Source organism: Ranitomeya imitator, chromosome 5, assembly GCF_032444005.1.
Source record: "Ranitomeya imitator isolate aRanImi1 chromosome 5, aRanImi1.pri, whole genome shotgun sequence".
Lineage (NCBI taxonomy): Eukaryota > Metazoa > Chordata > Amphibia > Anura > Dendrobatidae > Ranitomeya > Ranitomeya imitator.
Genome location: NC_091286.1, coordinates 112,776,889 through 112,798,893, shown reverse-complemented (window position 1 = coordinate 112,798,893; position 22,005 = coordinate 112,776,889). Strand labels below are relative to the sequence as shown.

Here is a 22,005-nt window from a genome sequence, read left to right as displayed (position 1 = left end):
CGAGCTAATCGCCTGACCTGAATCCAATAGAACATTTATGGAAGGAACTAAAGCTCTGTTTTCATAGAAGGAGCCACCGGAAACTTCAGGATTTGAAGAGTGTTTGTGTGGCCGAATGGGCCAAAATCACATCTGAGCAATGAATGTGACTAATTTCTCCATACAGGAGGCATCTTGAAGACGTCATCACCAACAAAAGGCTTCTGTACAAAGTATTAATTAAATTTCAGTAAGGCCAGGTTCACACTGTGTTGCAGGTGTCCGTTAGACAGACTATGTTACACCGCGGCATAACGCGGTGTAACGTAGTCCGTTAACGCCGCCATTGAGTCCAATGTCGGACGTATCGCTAGCGCATGCCCACAATGGGCGTGCGCTAGCGATGTGCCGTCATTGAGTGACGGACCCTGGGATGCGGGCTGCAGCGTTTCCGGGTCCGTCACTGCTAGCGCAGATAGAGCATCTGCTAGCTCTATCTGCGCTAGCGTGCTGATATACCGGTATTTGCGTTAACAGCAGCCCGTTAACGCATTTGTTGAACGGGCTGCTGTTAACGCAATGTGAACCCGGCCTAAGCGTGTTCAATACTTTTTCATCAGGTCATTTCTCATTATTACACATAATTTGTGGACCTCTATAGTTTGATTTCTTTGACTGGGTGGGTTGTTACTGACATCTGGTGAGAATTTCATGTCAATATCACCTTTAGAAATACTGTATATTTACTTAGAAAATTGGTGACGTGTTCAATACTCATTTCTCCCCTGTATATCTAGATATACTCCTCAGCATTGGAATTACAACACAAAAAAGGTAAAGTAGTCTAAGGAACGCACAGAATGAATGAACATTTTAATGATATGTATGGAGAGAGGCTGCGTACACCGAATGGAATATGTATACCGTATTTTTCGCTTTATAAGAGGCATCTGATTATAAGACGCACCCCCAAATTTGGTGAAGAAAAATAGAAAAAAATATTTTTATGTTAAATGGGGGTCTGTTTTATAATGCCAGTGTCCGTCTTACAAATCATATATACTGTATGTCCCTCATCCTGGTATCTATATAACCCCCATCCTGGCACATGCTGCTGGCACACCACTGCTCCCCTGTGCTGCTGACATACCACTGTCCCCCTGTGCTGTTGGCACACCACTGCCCCCCCTGTGCTGCTGGCACACCACTGCCCCCCTGTGTTGCTGGCACACCACTGCCCGCCCTGTGCTGCTGGCACACCACTGCCCCCTCCCCGTGCTGCTGGCACACCACTGTCCCCCTGTGCTGCTGGCACACTACTGCCCCCCCCCTGTGCTGCTGGCACACCACTGCCCCCCCTGTGCTGCTGGCACACCATTGCCACCTGTGCGGCTGGCAAACCACTGCCCCCCTGAGCTGCTGGCACACCACTGCTCCCCCCTGAGCCGCTGGCACACCACTGTCCCCTGTGCTGCTGGCACACCACTGCCCCCCTGTGCTGCTGGCACACCACTGCCCCCCTGTGCTGCTGGCACATCACTGCCCCCCTGAGCTGCTGGCACACCACTGCTCCCCCCTGAGCCACTGGCACACCACTGTCCCCTGTGCTGTTGGCACACCACTGCCCCCCTGTGCTGCTGGCACACCACTGCCCCCCTGTGCTGCTGGCACACCACTGCCCCCCCCGTGCTGCTGGCACACCACTGCCCCCCTGTGCTGCTGGCACACCACTGCCCCCCCCCCCCCGTGCTGCTGAAACACCACTGCCCCCCTGTGCTGCTGGCATACCACTGCCCCCTGTGCTGCTGGCACACCACTGCCCTCCTGTGCTGCTGGCACATCACTGCCCCCATCCCCATTGGGCCAAATGCTTCTACATAACATATTATATTATTTAAATATTTTATTCTAAGATCTATTCATTAAAATTTACTTTGTTTGTGGGACAACCCCTAAGTTCATAATGAAAAACTTAAATTGTACACATTTTTTAAATAAATATCAAGGTTGTCCCGCGACTTAGTCCAAGCTTTTAATTTTGGCCCTCTTTGTATTTGAGTTTGACATCCCTGGACAAGGCTGAGCATGAGCAATCAAAGTGTAAACAGTAAAGGGATCCCCAGCTATCAGCAGAATGAAGGAAGACAGCATTCCAGTGATTGCCGCAGTATAAGGGCTCATGCAAATATCCATGCAAATCGGTTCGACCACGGACCGCTAATTCACAAACTAGCCAAGAGTAGCAATATATGAAGCTGTCACGCTCGGGTCAGGAGAGCCATGGCCAGTCTGTGCATTGCAGTGCAAGATCCACGGATGTCTGCATGAACCCTAGATTTTTTTTTTCTCTTTTCCTTTTTTTTCTATTTTTGCAGCACACAGATGACATCAGTGTACAAACTGTGTTTAATATTGCAATGGATATGCAAAGCTTTGTAGCTTGTTTTTTTCAACAATGCAAAGTTGATGAACCACTGACGCACTGACCAAACACTGATGAAAGTCAGATTCAAAATACTGATGAACAACGGTCCATGTTTTTATGCAAGTGAAAAATAAAAAATGTCAGAATGAGGACTAAATCTGGATACTCTACTTACTCAGGATTATGTGAAGGTCCTGCATGAGACACTTGATCAAAATTAAAAACTTGTTTTTTCTTCTGAGAGTATTTATGAAGCAGGTCAATGTAATTTTTAGGATTCTGCACAGAAAAAAAAGACACATTGCTATTAAACTTACAGAGAAAATGGTTTCTAATATAATTATCTTATACTCTGCCATAGATCTGTATAACAATTTTAGTACACCACTTGAGAGCTTATTATCTAGGTGGGGGTTGTTATAAACTTTTGGCAGCGGTGATAAGAAACTCTAAAAGTGGCTGGGTTTAAAGGGAACCTGTCACCCCGTTTTTTCAGATTGAGATAAAAATACTGTTAAATAGGGCCTGCGCTGTGCGTTACAATAGTGTATGTAGTGTACCCTGATTCCCCACCTATGCTGCGAAATACATTACCAAAGTCGCCGTTTTCGCCTGTCAATCAGGCTGGTCAGGTCAGGTGGGCATGGTGACATCGCTGTTTCTTCCCCAGCTTTCCGTTGGTGGCATAGTGGTGTGCGCATGTCCAAGTGCCGAATCCACTGCACGCACGTGAAGAAACAGCGCGCGATCTGCGCTATTACAAAGCCGAGTTTGCATCTCGGCTTCAGGAAAATGGCCGCCGCGATCTCCATCTGCGCACGCGCGGCATCCCGCGGCCATTTTCCTGAAGCCCCGTGCAGCAGAGCACTCCATCTGCGCACGCGCGGCCCCAGGAAGATGGCCGCCCCCACCAATGACAAGGGTAATAGCGCAGATCGCGCGCTGTTTCTTCACGTGCGTGCAGTGGATTCGGCACTTGGACATGCGCACACCACTACGCCACCAACGGAAAGCTGGGGAAGAAACAGCTATGTCACCACGCCCACCTGACCTGACCAGCCTGATTGACAGGCGAAAATGGCGACTTTGGTAATGTATTTCGCAGCATAGGTGGGGAATCAGGGTACACTACATACACTATTGCAACGCACAGCGCAGGCCCTATTTAACAGTATTTTTATCTCAATCTGAAAAAACGGGGTGACAGGTTCCCTTTAAATACGGGCAGATACAGAAAAAAAAAACGCACTATATGTGGATGGTGTCTGACTTTTTCTTGGGGACTGTGATGAATCACTGTTTAATATTATGGATATCCTTTAAAACTTTGGGAGTTTATCGGCTCTTAATATCAATTGGGGAAAATCTAAAGTTGTGTAGTTGGAAACAAGTGAAGGTGTGTGAGGTGAAACACTTGGCTAGTAAAGAGAAATGTTGTGAGAGAATGCAGAAGTGTAAGACCAAGACAGCAGTGTCGCTTCTGCCATGCCATGAGGCTTCATGAACATCTCGCCTCAGGTGGCAACCTGAAATGTCTCTCAGGGTGCAGCATTTTTTTCACCCCATAGGCATGACATACATTTGGTTTTGTGTGGTTATAGTTCATAAGGGAAAACTGTGGTGTAGTTATAACTCATAAGGGAAGTCTGTGTGGCAGTTACAGTGCATAAAGGGAGACTGTGTGGAGGTTATGGTTCATAAGAGAAGTCAGTGTGGAAGTTATAGTTCATAAGGAAGGACTTGCATGGCAAAGTAAAGGCATTATTTTATAAGTGAGGACCGTGTCTAAAAATGTACCATAGGAGGGATAATGGGTATTGTTCCACTTAAAAGTGGCTGTAAACATTAAGCTCTTGTGCGTCTGGGGGGGATGAAAAAATGTGTTTTAATACAAAAGTATATTTAAAAAAAGATGGCATGCAGTAAAAAGACAAAGTGCAGTAATTAGGCGAATATAACGGGGACTGTGCAACAAAATAAGCTCCAAGGCTTTACACAAATCTTCTTTTTTTGTGTAGACTTTCTGCATGCAAGCCATATATTATCCATATGTGTACTATCATTAAATAGAACATTATGCAATGTGAATGACAGAAAGGAAAAGCTCTGAAAACTCACTTTATTTCCAACAGCTTGCAAAGCTTTTTTGGCTGCCTCCTTCTCTGCTAATTTCTTACTTTTGCCTTCAGCTTCTCCAACCATTTCTCCATCAATAGAAACTTGACAAACAAAACTTGAAAAGAAAAAGAGATAGGTTAAAACCTGACATCAAGACATAACTTTACACAGGCTGTGCAGTGATTTTTCCAGCATAAGCGACAGATGGATTTCTCTGATGTAAGCAGTAGTATATGTCCCCATGGGCTCCCATGATTAATAAGGAGTGCAACAAACTTTTTCTCTTGCTTCCCCCTTAGAACGTCAACTTTTTATGCCCAGTACAGGTGTGAAGTCAATTCTAGTGCACCGATTCCTATTGACTACCCAGTGCTATAGTAGGAAAATGTCAACCACCTGTGTTCATAATAGAATCTGTGCCCATGGGCACATAAGATGGGTGTTCTAAAAGGGGAAATTCCAATAGACAACATAAGAATGTAACAGAAATATCAAGGCATAATAGCATTTAAAAAAAAAAAAAAACTATGCCCAGTGAAAATGGAAGGTGGCACGGGCATATAGTATTGCATAAAAATAATATAATTAAAACCATAATATTGGGGTTTACATACAGAAGTGATAAGAGTCGAACTGAAAAGAAAAAAAAAACACAACCCATTGCTGGGTGTTACATTGTGCCACATTTGTAATATTACAGTGCCTTGAAAAAATATTAATCTCCACATTTTTTCACATTACACCCAGAAACTTAAATCTATTTTAGTAGAATCTTATATGATATACAAACATAAAGTAGCAAGTATTTGTGAAGTGTAAAGGAAATGATAGAAGGTTTTCTAAATATTTTAAAAATATGAATCTGAAAATTCTGACATACATTGGGTTTCAGCCCCCTTAGTCAATATTTTGTAGTACCACCTTTCGATGCAATTACTGCTGCAAGTCTTTGGAGTATGTCTTTAGCAGCTTTGCAAATCCAGAGGCTGAAATTTTTGCCCGTTCGTCTTTGCAAACTAGCTCTAGCTCAGCGAGTTTGGATGGAGACATCTGAGAAAAGCAATTTTCAAGTATTGCCACAGATTCTTAGTGGGATTTAGGTCTGAACTGTGACTGGGCCATTCACACACATGAATGTGCTTTTATCTAAACCATTTCATTGTAATTATGGTAGTATGTTTAGGGTCGCTGCCCTGCTTGAAGGTGAACTCATGTCGCACTCTCAAGTCTTTTGCAGCTTCTAACAGGTTTTCCTCCAGGATTCCTCCTCCTTGTATTTAGCTCCATCCATCTTCCCATCAACTCTGACCAGCTTCCCTGTCCCTGCTGAAGAAAACCATCCCCACAGCATAATGATGCCACCACCATGTTTGACTGTGGGGATGGTATTCAGACTAATATGCAGTGTTCGTTTTTTGCCACTCACAGCGTTTTGCATTTAGCCCAAAAAGTTTTACTTTCATCTGATCTGACCAGGGCACCTTCTTCCAAATACTAGCTGTGTGACCTAGATGGCTTTTTGCAATCTGCAAATGGGACTTCTTATGTCTTGCTTTCGAAAATGGCATTATTCTTGCCACTCTTCCGTAAAGGAATGTTTTATGGCATACAAGACTAATAGTTGCACTGTGGACAAATTCTTCCAACTAACCTGTGGATTTCGGCAGCTCCTCCAGAGTGACCATGGGCCTCTTGGCTGCTTCTCTTATTAGTGCTCTACTTGTACTTACTTGGGATGTCAGTTTAAGTGGACGGCCATGTCTTTGTAGCAGGGGCGTAATGATCGTATTCAAAAAGGGTGCAACTGTCACACTGTTCCTGCATTGTCAATAGAAACGGCCATGCAGTGCAGCATGAGCTCCACCCCTCCAGCCTCTGGCTGTGACTTCGGTCTGAGGCTCAGCTCACTTTTTCTATGGGCCAGAAGACTGAAATTGTCGTGTGAGGCACATATACAAGTGTGATGAGGCAGAAGTGTGCCTCGTCCCAGTGCTGCAGCCTCTACCTGTTCGCTCTGGGTCCGAGCTCATGGTCAGTGAAAGGGAGCTTATCTATGCTGCTGTGAACAGTTAGATCTGATATTGAAGAGAACTGCCGGTATTCTAGGCTGTGCGGCTGGCTGCTCTTTCTGCAATATATCTTAGTATTAAAAAAAAAAAAAAAAAAAAAAAAAAAAAAAAAAAAGAGATCTAAGGGCTAGCCTTCTATAAATGTAGATGTAGCTTGGGGATGCATTCGTGCAGGGGTGCATTCGTGCACTGTTATTCGTGTATTTTTTATTCAAAGTACTTTTTTTTTCTAAGTACTCGGCAGTTATAACATGGCAGTTAGACAGGGCAGGAGACAGGTAAGAAAAACTAAATCTAATCCATATTCACTTGAAACAGCACAAATACTCACCATATTTATTTGTATAATCTATATTCTGGCTGCTGCATTCACTCACATTCACCGCCCTTGCATTAACTCTCTACACTCCATCCATATCGGCCCCTCTGTCATTGCCTCTCCTATGTATAGCACTCATGCTCTATTCACATTGCTTAACAGCACAGATCCATTCAGTCCCAACATCCAACACAAGAGACGCTCTCATAAATCACTTAACCATCTGCTCACTCTTTCGATCCTCCTTCTCCTAGTCGCTGGAGACATATCTCCAAACCCCGGCCCCCCATGTTATAGCCAGTCAAACCTCCCAATTGCTACACCCAGAAACCCCTCTAACCTTATTAATATTCCCTGCATGCCTGCTGTCTCTTTCAATTGTGCCCTTTGGAATTCTCGCTCTGTGTGTAATAAACTCTCCTTCATTCATGACTTCTTCCTTTCTAATTCTCTTAATCTCCTGGCTCTTACTGAAACCTGGATCCAGCAGTCAGACACCACCGCTGCTGCTGCTCTTTCATATGGTGGACTGCACTTTTCTCATACCCCAAGATCAGACAACAGAGCAGGTGGAGGCGTTGGTCTGCTCCTTTCACCCAAATGTACTTTCCAAGTTATTCCCCAAGTACCCTCACTTGTCTTCCCTTCCTTTGAGGTCCATGTGGTCAGACTCTACGTCCCCTTCTCCATGCGAGTGGCGGTGGTGTATCGTCCTCCCGGCCCCTCTCATCAGTTCCTGGATCACTTTGCCACCTGGCTTCCACACTTTCTCTCCTGTGACACCCCCACCCTTATCATGGGTGATTTCAACATCCCCATTGCCTCTCCCCTCTCCCCATCTGCTTCTCACCTTTTATCTCTATCCTCCTCTTTTGGCCTCTCGCAGCATACTAACTCTCCAACACATGAAGATGGAAACTCCCTTGACTTGGTCTTCTCCCGACTTTGCTCAGTGGATGACTTCACAAACTCCCCTCTCCCGCTCTCTGACCACAACCTTCTTTCATTCTCTATCAAGAACTGCCATCCCGCTCAGGTCACCCCCACTTTCCACACCTATAGAAACATACAGGCCATTAACACCCAGAAACTTATGATGAACTTGCAGTCCTCATTGGCCCCTATTTCCTCCATCTCATGTCCTGATTCTGCATTGAAGCATTACAATGAAACCCTGCAAAGTGCTCTGGATGAAGCTGCTCCTCCTATACATAAAACAACTCGGCACAGACGGCAACAACCGTGGCACACGCTGCAAACACGTTTCCTGCAGCGGTGCTCCAGGTGCGCAGAACGTCTGTGGAGAAAATCTAATCTACCCGAAGATTTCATCCATTATAAGTTCATGCTAAAGACATACAATTCTGCCCTTCACCTCTCCAAACAAACCTACTTCAACACCCTCATCACCTCCCTGTCCAATAACCCTAAACGTCTCTTTGACACGTTCCAGTCCCTACTCAACCCAAGAGAGCAGGCCCCAACCACGGATCTCCGTGCTGACGATCTGGCCAATTACTTCAAAGAAAAAATTGACCACATTCGACAGGAAATCATCTCCCAATCTCTTCATACCATGCACTGTCCTCCCTCCCCCACTGCATCTAGTTCACTCTCTGACTTTGAAGCAGTTACAGAAGAAGAAGTAAGCAGGCTCCTTGCATCTTCGCGCCCGACCACTTGCACCAGTGACCCCATTCCGTCACATCTCCTCCAGTCCCTTTCCCCGGCTATCACCTCTCACCTAACAAAAATATTCAACCTTTCCCTCACTTCCGGTATTTTTCCCTCCTCATTTAAGCATGCCATCATACATCCATTACTTAAAAAACCATCCCTCGATCAAAACTGTGCCGCTAATTATAGACCTGTCTCTAATCTTCCCTTCATCTCTAAACTCCTCGAACGCCTGGTCCACTCCCGTCTTACCCGCTATCTCTCAGATAACTCTCTTCTCGACCCTCTTCAATCTGGCTTCCGCTCTTTACACTCTACTGAAACTGCCCTCATTAAAGTCTCTAATGACCTACTAACAGCTAAATCTAATGGTCACTACTCCATGCTAATTCTCTTGGATCTCTCTGCAGCATTTGACACTGTGGATCATCAGCTCCTCCTCACTATGCTCCGCTCCATCGGCCTCAAGGACACCGTTCTCTCCTGGTTCTCCTCCTATCTCTCTGACCGATCCTTCACTGTATGTTTTGCTGGTTCCTCCTCCTCTCACCTTCCCCTTACTGTTGGGGTTCCTCAAGGATCAGTCCTAGGCCCCCTACTCTTCTCGTTGTATACTGCCCCTATTGGACAAACAATCAGTAGATTTGGTTTCCAGTACCATCTCTATGCTGACGACACCCAATTATACACTTCTGCTCCCGATATCACACCGACCTTTTTAGAAAACACCAGTGATTGTCTTACCGCTGTCTCTAACATCATGTCCTCCCTCTATCTGAAACTAAACCTGTCAAAAACTGAACTCCTCGTGTTCTCTCCCTCTACTAACCTACCTTTGCCTGACATTGCCATCTCCGTGTGCGGTTCCACCATTACTCCAAAGCAACATGCCCGCTGCCTTGGGGTCATCCTTGATTCTGACCTTTCATTCACCCCCTACATCCGATCACTGGCTCGCTCTTCTTACCTGCATCTCAAAAACATTTCTAGAATTCGCCCTTTTCTTAATTTCGACTCTGCAAAAACTCTGACTGTTTCACTTATTCATTCTCGTCTGGACTATTGTAACTCTCTACTAATCGGTCTCCCTCTTGCAAAACTCTCCCCGCTCCAATCTGTCCTGAATGCTGCAGCCAGGATCATATTCCTCACCAACCGTTACACCAATGCCTCTACCTTGTGCCAGTCATTACACTGGTTACCCATCCACTCCAGAATCCAGTACAAAACTACTACCCTCATCCACAAAGCACTCCATGGCTCAGCACCACCCTACATCTCCTCCCTGGTCTCAGTCTACCACCCTACCCGTGCCCTCCGCTCCGCTGATGACCTCAGGTTAGCATCCTCAATAATCAGAACCTCCCACTCCCGTCTCCAAGACTTTACACGTGCTGCGCCGATTCTTTGGAATGCACTACCTAGGTTAATACGATTAATCCCCAATCCCCACAGTTTTAAGCGTGCCCTAAAAACTCATTTGTTCAGACTGGCCTACCGCCTCAATGCATTAACCTAACGATCCCTGTGTGGCCTATTTATAATAAAAAAAAAAAAAGGTTCCTCGCATCATGTTCTCATACACTTTATGCAGTATTAGCCCTTTGTGTCTGTACTGCTACATACTTAGGCAGGTAACTGGTTCATGCAGCTTTACATGAACACCTGAGCCTTACACTATAGCTGGTCCGAATAACTAAAGCAATTGTTACCATCCACCTCTCGTGTCTCCCCTTTTCCCCATAGTTTGTAAGCTTGCGAGCAGGGCCCTCACTCCTCCTGGTATCTGTTTTGAACTGTATTTCTGTTATGCTGTAATGTTAATTGTCTGTACAAGTCCCCTCTATAATTTGTAAAGCGCTGCGGAATATGTTGGCGCTATATAAATAAAATTATTATTATTATTATTATTAACTTTTAAAAGATTGTTGTCAGCTCACATAGCGGGGAACACTTTCGAAGCTGGGGAATGGGAGGGAGGCAGGAATATGAGGTGGTGCGGGATCGCCAGTCTGCAGTCACTTACAGTGCGTGCAGTGAGGGGGGAGCATTTGGAGCAGTTTGTGTTTGTTGAAGGGGTCCTTGTTATTGTGCTAGATACATCAACTACCTTAATGCGCTCCATACACAGTAAAGTAGGTTTGATATGTCCTGGGAGGGTTCTTTTAATTTATAATACCTAGTTGCAAATTTGCAATGAGCAACCAATAATTGCTGGAGTGGGTGAGGGGAGGAGCACAGAAGCACTGTGCAGAAAGAATGAGACTGGCCATTGGAGCAGCATTTCTCAAAGGTGCACAAAGAAAAGTTTAGTATTTTGCTGTGTCAGCTACCTCCCCAGCAGGCGTGTAACAGTCGCAGTTGCAGAGGGTGTGATCTGGCCCATGTGGGACAGGGTCCCGCTAACACCAGCACTTAATTCAGCTGAATGTGCTGTATTATAATGCAGAGACTCAGGCTAGTTTCACACTAGCGTTCCCCTGATGTGCGGCGGGCTGCGGACTTCCTCCATGAAGCCCCACCCCCGGCCGCACCTCCCCGCATGCGACCTGCGTACCTACATTTTACATTAGGTACGCAGGTCGTGCGGCTGTATGCGAATGGTGCCACATGCGTCGTTTTGACGATGCGGCGACCAGCGGAGACGCAGCCATGTAGCATTTTTTTTTCCGCATCGTCAAAACGACGCATGCGGCACCATCTGCATACAGCCGCACGACCTGCGTACCTAATGTTAAATATAGGTACGCAGGTCGCATACAGATGCAGGCGGAGATAACAGCGGAGGTGCGGCGGGGGGCTGGGCTTCACGGAGGAGGTCCGCAGCCTGCCACACATCAGGGGAACGCAAGTGTGAAACTACCCTCGCTGGCTCCCTGCCCTGTGATACATGTTTTTGGCCATTATTACTGAAAGGTGGAAAGGGTGGGGGACATTATTACTGGCTTGGACCCAGTATGGAAGATATTAGACCAGGAAGGGGTTCAGGATTGGGGACATTATTACATAATGGGGTGGTGGGCATAATATATGTCTTCATAAGATTTAGAATGCTACAAGGGCTAATACATCTAACTAACATGTAGGTGGGAGCCCAAATTGTGCATTGAGGCCATCGGACTATAGTTACGTCTTTGCTTGATAGATATGCAATTGTGCAATACTCCTTCCATTTTTGGATGATGGATTGAACAGTGCCCTGTGAGATGTTAAGAGCTTGGTCTATTTTTTTTTTTATAAATTGTTGTTTGGTTTTTATGATGCTGTTTGTTCCATAATGTTCTCAAACAAACCTCTGAGGCCTTCACAGAACAGCAGTTGTTATACTGAGAATAAATTACACACAGGTGGACTCAATTTACTAATTATGTGACTTCTGGAAGCAATTGGTCACTCAGGATTGTATCTAGAGCTATCAGACTACAGGGGGGCTGAATACAAATGCACATCATAATTTTCAGATTTATATTTTTTAAATAATTAGGAAATCAGGCATTATTTTCTTTATACTTCACAAAAACTTGCTACTTTATGTTGGTACATCACATAAAATCCCAGTAAAAAATATTTACGTAAGTTTGTGGTCAGATCGTGAAAAACTGTGGAAAAGTTCACGAAGTTTTTCGAAGTGTACATTCCACCATGGGCGTAGATAAAGAGGGTGCAGAAGTTGCAGCTCTGCATTTCACTATGCTGGATACTTGTTATTACCTTTCCTGTCTGATATGACCTTTTGACTTTCTGCCCTCTCCCCTTTTCTTGGACCTAATTTCAACTTGGGTTTCCTATATGATGCAGTGTTCACACGCAACATTAAAGTAAACATTGGTTGTTTCATCACAATGGTGTTTACAGCATATGAACAGACAGTACAGAAAGTTGAAATGTTTAAATCAGGAAAACTAGGCAAGTGTTACGTGAAACTCTGATAAGGGAAAGGTTGAGATGGATAGTTGAGTGGGTCAGAATATCGCCAAATTGGCAGCTTTTGTGGGTGTTTCCGATGTTCAGTGGTAAGTACCATTCAAAAGTAATTCAAGGTAGGACAAACTAACAACAGGGTCACGTGTGCCCAAGGCTCAGTGATGTACGTGAAGAGCAAAGAAGACTGTCTTGTTTAATCTCATAAAAATGTTTCTGAAGCACAAATTGTTATATAATGGCTATTAGTGTTGAGCGATACCGTCCGATACTTGAAAGTATCGGTATCGGATAGTATCGGCCGATACCCGAAAAATATCGGATATCGCCGATACTAAATAAGATTAAAATAGATAAATCTCCGGGTCCGGATGGCATACACCCACGAGTACTAAGAGAACTAAGTAATGTAATAGATAAACCATTATTTCTTATTTTTAGTGACTCTATAGCGACAGGGTCTGTTCCGCAGGACTGGCGCATAGCAAATGTGGTGCCAATATTCAAAAAGGGCTCTAAAAGTGAACCTGGAAATTATAGGCCAGTAAGTCTAACCTCTATTGTTGGTAAAATATTTGAAGGGTTTCTGAGGGATGTTATTCTGGATTATCTCAATGAGAATAACTGTTTAACTCCATATCAGCATGGGTTTATGAGAAATCGCTCCTGTCAAACCAATCTAATCAGTTTTTATGAAGAGGTAAGCTATAGACTGGACCACGGTGAGTCATTGGACGTGGTATATCTCGATTTTTCCAAAGCGTTTGATACCGTGCCGCACAAGAGGTTGGTACACAAAATGAGAATGCTTGGTCTGGGGGAAAATGTGTGTAAATGGGTTAGTAACTGGCTTAGTGATAGAAAGCAGAGGGTGGTTATAAATGGTATAGTCTCTAACTGGGTCGCTGTGACCAGTGGGGTACCGCAGGGGTCAGTATTGGGACCTGTTCTCTTCAACATATTCATTAATGATCTGGTAGAAGGTTTACACAGTAAAATATCGATATTTGCAGATGATACAAAACTATGTAAAGCAGTTAATACAAGAGAAGATAGTATTCTGCTACAGATGGATCTGGATAAGTTGGAAACTTGGGCTGAAAGGTGGCAGATGAGGTTTAACAATGATAAATGTAAGGTTATACACATGGGAAGAAGGAATCAATGTCACCATTACACACTGAATGGGAAACCACTGGGTAAATCTGACAGGGAGAAGGACTTGGGGATCCTAGTTAATGATAAACTTACCTGGAGCAGCCAGTGCCAGGCAGCAGCTGCCAAGGCAAACAGGATCATGGGGTGCATTAAAAGAGGTCTGGATACACATGATGAGAGCATTATACTGCCTCTGTACAAATCCCTAGTTAGACCGCACATGGAGTACTGTGTCCAGTTTTGGGCACCGGTGCTCAAGAAGGATATAATGGAACTAGAGAGAGTACAAAGGAGGGCAACAAAATTAATAAAGGGGATGGGAGAACTACAATACCCAGATAGATTAGCGAAATTAGGATTATTTAGTCTAGAAAAAAGACGACTGAGGGGCGATCTAATAACCATGTATAAGTATATAAGGGGACAATACAAATATCTCGCTGAGGATCTGTTTATACCAAGGAAGGTGACGGGCACAAGGGGGCATTCTTTGCGTCTGGAGGAGAGAAGGTTTTTCCACCAACATAGAAGAGGATTCTTTACTGTTAGGGCAGTGAGAATCTGGAATTGCTTGCCTGAGGAGGTGGTGATGGCGAACTCAGTCGAGGGGTTCAAGAGAGGCCTGGATGTCTTCCTGGAGCAGAACAATATTGTATCATACAATTATTAGGTTCTGTAGAAGGACGTAGATCTGGGTACTTATTATGATGGAATATAGGCTGAACTGGATGGACAAATGTCTTTTTTCGGCCTTACTAACTATGTTACTATGATACCAATACAAGTCAATGGGACATCAAGTATCGGAAGGTATTCTCATGGTTCCCAGGGTCTGAAGGAGAGGAAACTCTCCTTCAGGCCCTGGGATCCATAGGGATGTGTAAAATAAAGAATTAAAATAAAAAATATTTATATATTTACCTCTCCGGCGGCCCCTGAACTCAGCGCGGGTAACCGCTTTGTTCAAAATCAGCGCTTTTAGGACCTGAGAATCACGTCCCGGCTTCTGATTGGTCGCGGGCCGCCCATGTGACCGCCACGCGACCAATCACAAGCCGCTACGTCTTTGAAAGTCATTAACGCGCTCATTTTTAAAAATGAGCGCGTTAATAGCTTGCGGTGACGTCGCGGCTTGTGATTGGTCGCGGCCACGCGACCAATCACAAGCCGCTACGTCTTTGAAAGCCATTAACGCGCTCATTTTTAAAAATGAGCGCGTTAATAGCTTGCGGTGACGTCGCGGCTTGTGATTGGTCGCGGCCACGCGACCAATCACAAGCCGCTACGTCTTTGAAAGCCATTAACGCGCTCATTTTTAAAAATGAGCGCGTTAATAGCTTGCGGTGACGTCGCGGCTTGTGATTGGTCGCGTGGCCGCGACCAATCACAAGCCGCTACGTCTTTGAAAGTCATTAACGCGCTCATTTTTAAAAATGAGCGCGTTAATAGCTTGCGGTGACGTCGCGGCTTGTGATTGGTCGCGGCCACGCGACCAATCACAAGCCGCTACGTCTTTGAAAGCCATTAACGCGCTCATTTTTAAAAATGAGCGCGTTAATAGCTTGCGGTGACGTCGCGGCTTGTGATTGGTCGCGGCCACGCGACCAATCACAAGCCGCTACGTCTTTGAAAGCCATTAACGCGCTCATTTTTAAAAATGAGCGCGTTAATAGCTTGCGGTGACGTCGCGGCTTGTGATTGGTCGCGGCCACGCGACCAATCACAAGCCGCTACGTCTTTGAAAGCCATTAACGCGCTCATTTTTAAAAATGAGCGCGTTAATAGCTTGCGGTGACGTCGCGGCTTGTGATTGGTCGCGTGGCCGCGACCAATCACAAGCCGCTACGTCTTTGAAAGTCATTAACGCGCTCATTTTTCAAAAATGAGCGCGTTAATAGCTTGCGGTGACGTCGCGGCTTGTGATTGGTCGCGTGGCGGTCACATGGGCGGCCCGCGACCAATCAGAATCCGGGACGTGATTCTCAGGTCCTAAAAGCGCTGATTTTGAACAACGAAGCCTGCCGGTTACCCGCGCTGACTCCAGGGGCCGCCGGAGAGGTAAATATATCAATATTTTCAGATAATCGCTCTGAGATGCTGCTGGGCTTAACAGGTAGGTAGTTGGCAACTATCCGTCTGCCAATTCTTAGCCCCATAAGGAAAAAATAAAATAGTCCTGGATAACACCTTTAATTAACCCTGCTGCTCTATTCGTTTCCACTATACACTTGTACTGCTCCGGTCATTTTTGACCGGACCTATTAAAATGCTGTTTTAGCTACTTAAATTTTTTTTGAATACCTGTTGCATTATTATACTGCATGTGAACATGGGTGGTCATTATTTAAAAAAAATACGTAAAAAACTCAATTTTTTTAATTTATTTTGTGTTTATAAAGGTTACAAGGGCTTATTGAAGTCTGCACAGAAATTACAAATTTGAGCTTAACTAACTAACTATAACAACTACTACTACTACTATAACAACTATAACTAACTGTAACTATAGCTAAAATTAACTATGGTATAAAATTTAACTGCGTGCAAACATTTTGAAAAAAATAGTAATAGTAAATAGTAAAAATTAGAAAAAAAAAAAACATTATGCACTCCTCTCTTGCTGAGAATACCCTGTGAAAGCTCAGGCTTGTTTTTTCAACAAGGGAGTCTGATATATCCTGGACCTCTATATGCCTCCCTTCCCCCCCCCCCACGTATTTTTACCATATTCTTTGGCAATGCTAATGTGTACTTAGTCCTGCCAATAAAGCTCATTTGCATTTGAATTTGAAATGCCTGGCTGAACTGCTTACTTACTGCTAAGAAAAGAAAAGAGACACCACCCCCTGGAATGCTGATCTAGCAGAGAAGAAAACACATTTGGCAGACATGACTCATTAGAGAACCAACACAAGGAAAATTAAAAAAAGCAGGGTAAATAACATACAGAGAAAAAAATTGCACAGAACTGTACTGAAAACCAATGTGTATGGTTTGTACTGAAAGCATGTGTAAATCTGCACCTAAAGCAACTGTTTACTTCATAAACAATAGTAGATGCAATAAGTAGTCTCAAAAGAAATTATAACTCATGTGTTTTACTCAAAAAAATGGCTGAAATAGCATAAAATGTAATTCGGTCATTTTTGACCGGGAACAGTACAAGTGTAAAAAAAAATGTGGCGCAAAAACTAAACAAAAAAAGGTACCCTCAGAAAGAACCCCTCTAATTAGGAAAACAGAAGTAACCACAAGTTTCAGAACCACATAATACATTTTTTTTAAATATCAAAGTTCAAAAACGGTCATTTTTGACCGAACAGCACAGCAGGGCAGGTGGCTTTAAATTTGCAGCTGATCTCTATCTGTACACCCTTGTCTACCACTGATAACACAGATATCCCATGAAATAATAATACTTGTAACTGAATTCTTACAAAACTTACACACGATCATGTGGTGGTCCATCTTCTTTAGTAATTTCAAACCTAGGCGGTAGCTTTTTATTTTTTGCACAGAACTCCATTAGTGATCCTTTATAGTTCTCCTCCATTGTCCTGAAGGAAATATGAGAAGACTGTAAAAAGAAAATAATTAACAACCAGAATAAAATAAGAGCAGAATGAGCAGCAAAATTCATCAAACCACTATGTGTAACAATGCGCATAAGGGGGTTCTCCCACTTCCAAACCTATTATCTATCCACCAGTCGCTTTTTGAATGGATTAGTGCTGAAGCATACGCATTGCAGCTTCTTCTAAAGGAGATAGCAATATACACTCCCTGACAGAAGTTATGTCGCTTATCCATGTTATGTAAATAAAAGCTTATAACCTGACGTTAAATTCATCCATTGGTTGTATAAATTATTCTTTTGAAAGCTGAAACCCTCTGAAATGTGGTTTAGGTTAAGAAAATAAATTGTCATTAATGCAGAAATATTGATCAGTAAATGGACACAGAATGGTCAGATTTTGGCAAGACAAAAGTTTTGTCGCCCACAGAAAGTAATGTGATATTCAAACATATAATTAACTTAAAATACAAATATATGTTGCATAACATTGGTGAATGAAGTTGTGGTGCTATTAGAGTCATATTTAATATTTTGCGTGACCTCCATGAGCTTGAAGGACTGCATCCATGCGGTTCAACAATGATTCATACAATGTATTAATTAAGTCATCAGGAATAGCAAAGAATGCAGTCTTACATGCCTCTCAGAGTTCATCTAAATTCTTTGGTTTTGTCTTCCAAGCTTCCTATTTCATCATACCTCAAACATGCTCAATGATGTTCATGTCTGGTGACTGGGCTGGCCAGTTTTTGAGCACCTTGATATTTTTTGCCTGGAGGAACTTTGTTGTAGAGATGGATGTATGAGATGGAACACCATTCTGCTGCAGAATTTGACCCCTTTTATGATTTGGAATATAAGAGGTAGCTAATACTTCTTGATATTTTAGGCTATTGATTTTGCCTTCCATCTTCCAAATGTTTCGCACACCCCCATACTGAATGTAACCCAAGACCATGATGTTTCCACCACCAAATTTAACTGTTTTCTGGGTGTATTTTGGATCCATACGGGCTCCAGTATGTCTCCTGCAGTATTTGCGGCGGCTGTGGTGTAATTCTACTGAAAATTCATCAGAGAAATCCACCTTCTGCCACTTTTCCAGCATCCATCTGTTTAGCAGGCTGTGGGACTTTGCAAATGCCACACGTTTTTTTTTGCCTTTTGTTTAGTGCTGGCTTCTGGGCACTGATTCAACCATGGATGCCATTTCGAGACAGAATACTACAAACTGTTCTAGTTGACACAGGGACTTGAGGTGACCAGGCCTGTTGGAGCCCTGCTGCAATGGAAGAGGGGAGCTTGCTTTGGATTTTCTAACCAACAAACGTTCCTCCTGAGTAGTTATCTTGAGGGGTCTGCCGGACCTGGGCTTGTCAAACACATCTCCAGTCTCTTCAAATCTTTTTTTAATTCTTTGTACTTGACGCTGAGACACATTAAAGATGCCAGCCACCTCTGCAGTGGATCTGGTCTTCAGCCTCTTGATAATCCAGGCTGTGGCAGTGGCTTATACTATATGGAGCACTATGAGGAGTGTATTATACTACATAGAGGACTGAGCAGTGTATTTTAATATATGGAGGACTATGAGGCGTGTATTATACTATATGGAGGACTAAGGAGTGTATTATACTATATGGAGGACTATGGGGAGTGTATAATACTATATGGAGCACTATGAGGAATGTATTATACTATATGGAGGACGGAGCAGATTATTTTAATATATGGAGGACTATGAGGAGTGTATTATGCTATATGGAGGACTGAGGAGTGTATTTTAATATATGGAGGACTGAGGAGTGTATTTTAATATATGGATTACTATGCGGAGTGTATTATACTATATGGAGGACTATAGGGAGTGTATTATACTATATGGAGGACTATGGGGCACATTATATGGAGGACTACGGGGTGTGCATAATACTATATGGAGGACTATATGGAGTGTATTATACTACATGGAGGATTATGGGGAGTGTATTATACTATATGGAGGACTATGGGGCACATTATATTATATGGAGGACTGTGGGGTGTGCATTTTACAATATGGAGGACTATGGTGCACATTATAATATATGGAGGACTATGGGGTGTATTATACTAAACAGGCAAAATGCTGCATATTCATCGAGTGATTGGATTGTTTATGTGGGAACAGAAATAATTCTTCTCAGCAGCACATCGCTGGTGTAAACTGTAGATGTGCCGCTGATAACATGATACTCTATGGGGACAGATTGATCTATTAGTAATTGTTCTGTTCCCATCATTCTTTCTCAGTTGGTGTAAAGAAGCTGGGAAACAAGTGGCGTACGACTTCAATATTGTCCATCACACTCGTTTAGCGACCTGAATTCAGTGCATGTAAATACAACAGAAATGCTTCTGTATGATGTGCAATATGTCAGCGTTTGGGGCCCAATTTTAAACTTTTGCCTAGGGCCCCACTTTGCCTAAAACCAGCCCTGGGCAGGTCCCCACCGGCTTTTCCTCACCTGCTGCCCTGGATTGACAGGTATCTCCCTACACGCACATATAGACAAAGACCTGTCAATCAATGGCAGCATGAGGGGAGAAGCTGCCGGGGACCTGAATGTCTGACTAGTCTCTTGCGTAGCTCTGTCCTGGGTGGCTTTTAAAGTATGTTCTTCACTGAAATGCTGGAGAGCTTCAGAGTCAAACATGGCTCACTTAGATCACACAGCCACTGCTTGGTACATGCTGCCCGTGGATCATCAGGTTCACCTTAGCAATTTGAATTTGGAGCCATTGGTACCCAGCATATTGGTTTGGAAAATGTGGAGTAGAAGCCACTTTTTGCTTGGCCAGGATTTAGGCTCATTTGTTGACGTGACTTGTTTAAAAAGTCACAACATTTCTCACTTTAGTAAGTAGGTGGAGTAAAAATTAAAGAACTATGACTTAAAAAGTAGTGCAGATGATAAATATATTCAGTGGATGATAAATTGCTAGTAATGTGATTTTCTGACATGATGGGGAGGAAGTAACTGAAGCAGGGGATAAGTGACCTGTGTCCAGTTGGTGTGTAGTTACTTGTGATTTCCATCCAGTAATGGGGGTAAACTGGGACAGAATGAGGATAAAAGTGCAAATAGGATGGGGGGGGGGGGGGGGGGTTGAGGGTCTACACAGGGAGGTGTTTCTTCTTACTCTTTTATATTCCAATTCTCATACTGTGCCAGTAGCATGAGATCACTGCGTGGGAGATCCACCGGTTTGACACCCACAAATCATACATTATAGGAAAAAGTAATAGATTTGCAATGCAAATTTTGCATTGATTGTACAAAGCTTTAACCACGTTTTTCCATAGTTGACATTTATGGTCTATCTACCTCTGGGTCCATCATTGATTTAGAGACGTGAGGGGGAGGCGGTAGCTGGAGGAGTAGGTAAGTGACCCGAGTCTATTTGGGGACCCAGTTTTGGATGTTATATGGCAGCCTCCTCTCACAAGAATGCTTGTTTAATACGGCAATGACTAACATTTGTACGTTGTATTACGGACCGATTACACAATATCTGGTCATGATGTATTGTTTAATATGGAAATAATACACCCGTTACTGGCCCCAGTCAGGTCTCACCTGTCTTCGGTGCTCTCCCTATACGCTCTACACAGAACAGTGTGCAGGAAACAGGGATTTTAAAGGGAGGGAGGCCACATCCCCTTGCACTCTTTCCTTGCCAGTTTTCTAAGAGTGAATCAGCATTCAGGGTATGGTGTTCAGGGCTCTAGGAGTTAATCCTCAGTGTGACACACATACATTGGGCGGTATTAGGACAACCCAGCCCCATAGTCATCTGTTCAGTGACTTCACTCTTACAAGCAGGATTCAGTTTCGTTTCTCCTATGCAGAATATAGAAAGAGCTAGAAGCAGATAGTGAGTTTTAGCGAATAAAATAGAAATGTCAGGAATCAAGGAGGGAGACAATGCCACTCTGATATATGGAAGAGCCATACAAACCAGATTGGTGGGCGCTTAGTCTTGTCACGGATGATTCAATGATTCTTGAAATGCAGATGCTGCAGCACCTCATGAATGGCTGGACTACTTCACTGCCCATCAGGGTTTTCCAGGAAGTTCCCGGACATTCCAGAAAAACAGGGGGCTTTTTCCAGCCTACCTTTTCTATCATTTCTTTTTTTCTGGTGGTGCCACAGAACAGGTCACTGCAATTGTAATTATCATAAACATACAGATCACAGTGAATGGGTCCTCTCTCCTTCTGTACTTGTGTGCGCCTTGTATTGCTCATGTTTATTGTATTTGTCTATGTTTGCCCCTTTTCAAATGTAAAGCGCCATGGAATAAATGGCGCTATATAAATGTAAAATAATAATAATGATGGTATTGTGTTCATATCAGTACATTGAATTACAGTACTATAGAACTTGGAATATATATCAGTCGCAAAGGTTTTCAAATTCTTGGTTGATCTTGATTCTAGGATTACTTGCATAAAAGAAAGGAAATTACAGGTTGGCAACGCTGTCATATCTGGAATTTGGAATCTCCAATCACGATGTAAAATGTGATTAATTTCAGTGGCCTTATCAATCAAGCGTTATGATAGTTGGGTTTCCAGATGGGGGTCTAGCTCATTATAAAGTGTTCAGGGGCAACACATAGAAATCATCGGTCCTATCTCACTCCCTGCTGAGAACTCAGCCAAATATATTATACAATTATTAACATTAAAGGGGGTATTCCCTTCTTTTACATT

At 43.5% G+C, this 22,005-nt stretch overlaps 1 protein-coding gene across 1 annotated transcript in view; it reads right to left on the bottom strand.

The window, feature by feature from the left end:
* Nucleotides 1-20,919, bottom strand: part of LOC138681518 (interferon-induced, double-stranded RNA-activated protein kinase-like) — a 129,568-nt gene extending 108,649 nt beyond the window's left edge. The window contains exons 1-4 of the mRNA XM_069769092.1: nucleotides 20,864-20,919; nucleotides 17,113-17,243; nucleotides 4,523-4,637; nucleotides 2,580-2,683 (exon numbers count right to left, since the gene is read on the bottom strand). Of these exons, the coding sequence (XP_069625193.1) occupies nucleotides 2,580-2,683; nucleotides 4,523-4,637; nucleotides 17,113-17,219 (326 nt within the window). The 5' untranslated portion in view covers nucleotides 17,220-17,243; nucleotides 20,864-20,919. The remainder of the gene's footprint in view (nucleotides 1-2,579; nucleotides 2,684-4,522; nucleotides 4,638-17,112; nucleotides 17,244-20,863) is intronic.
* Nucleotides 20,920-22,005: the final 1,086 nt, after the last annotated feature.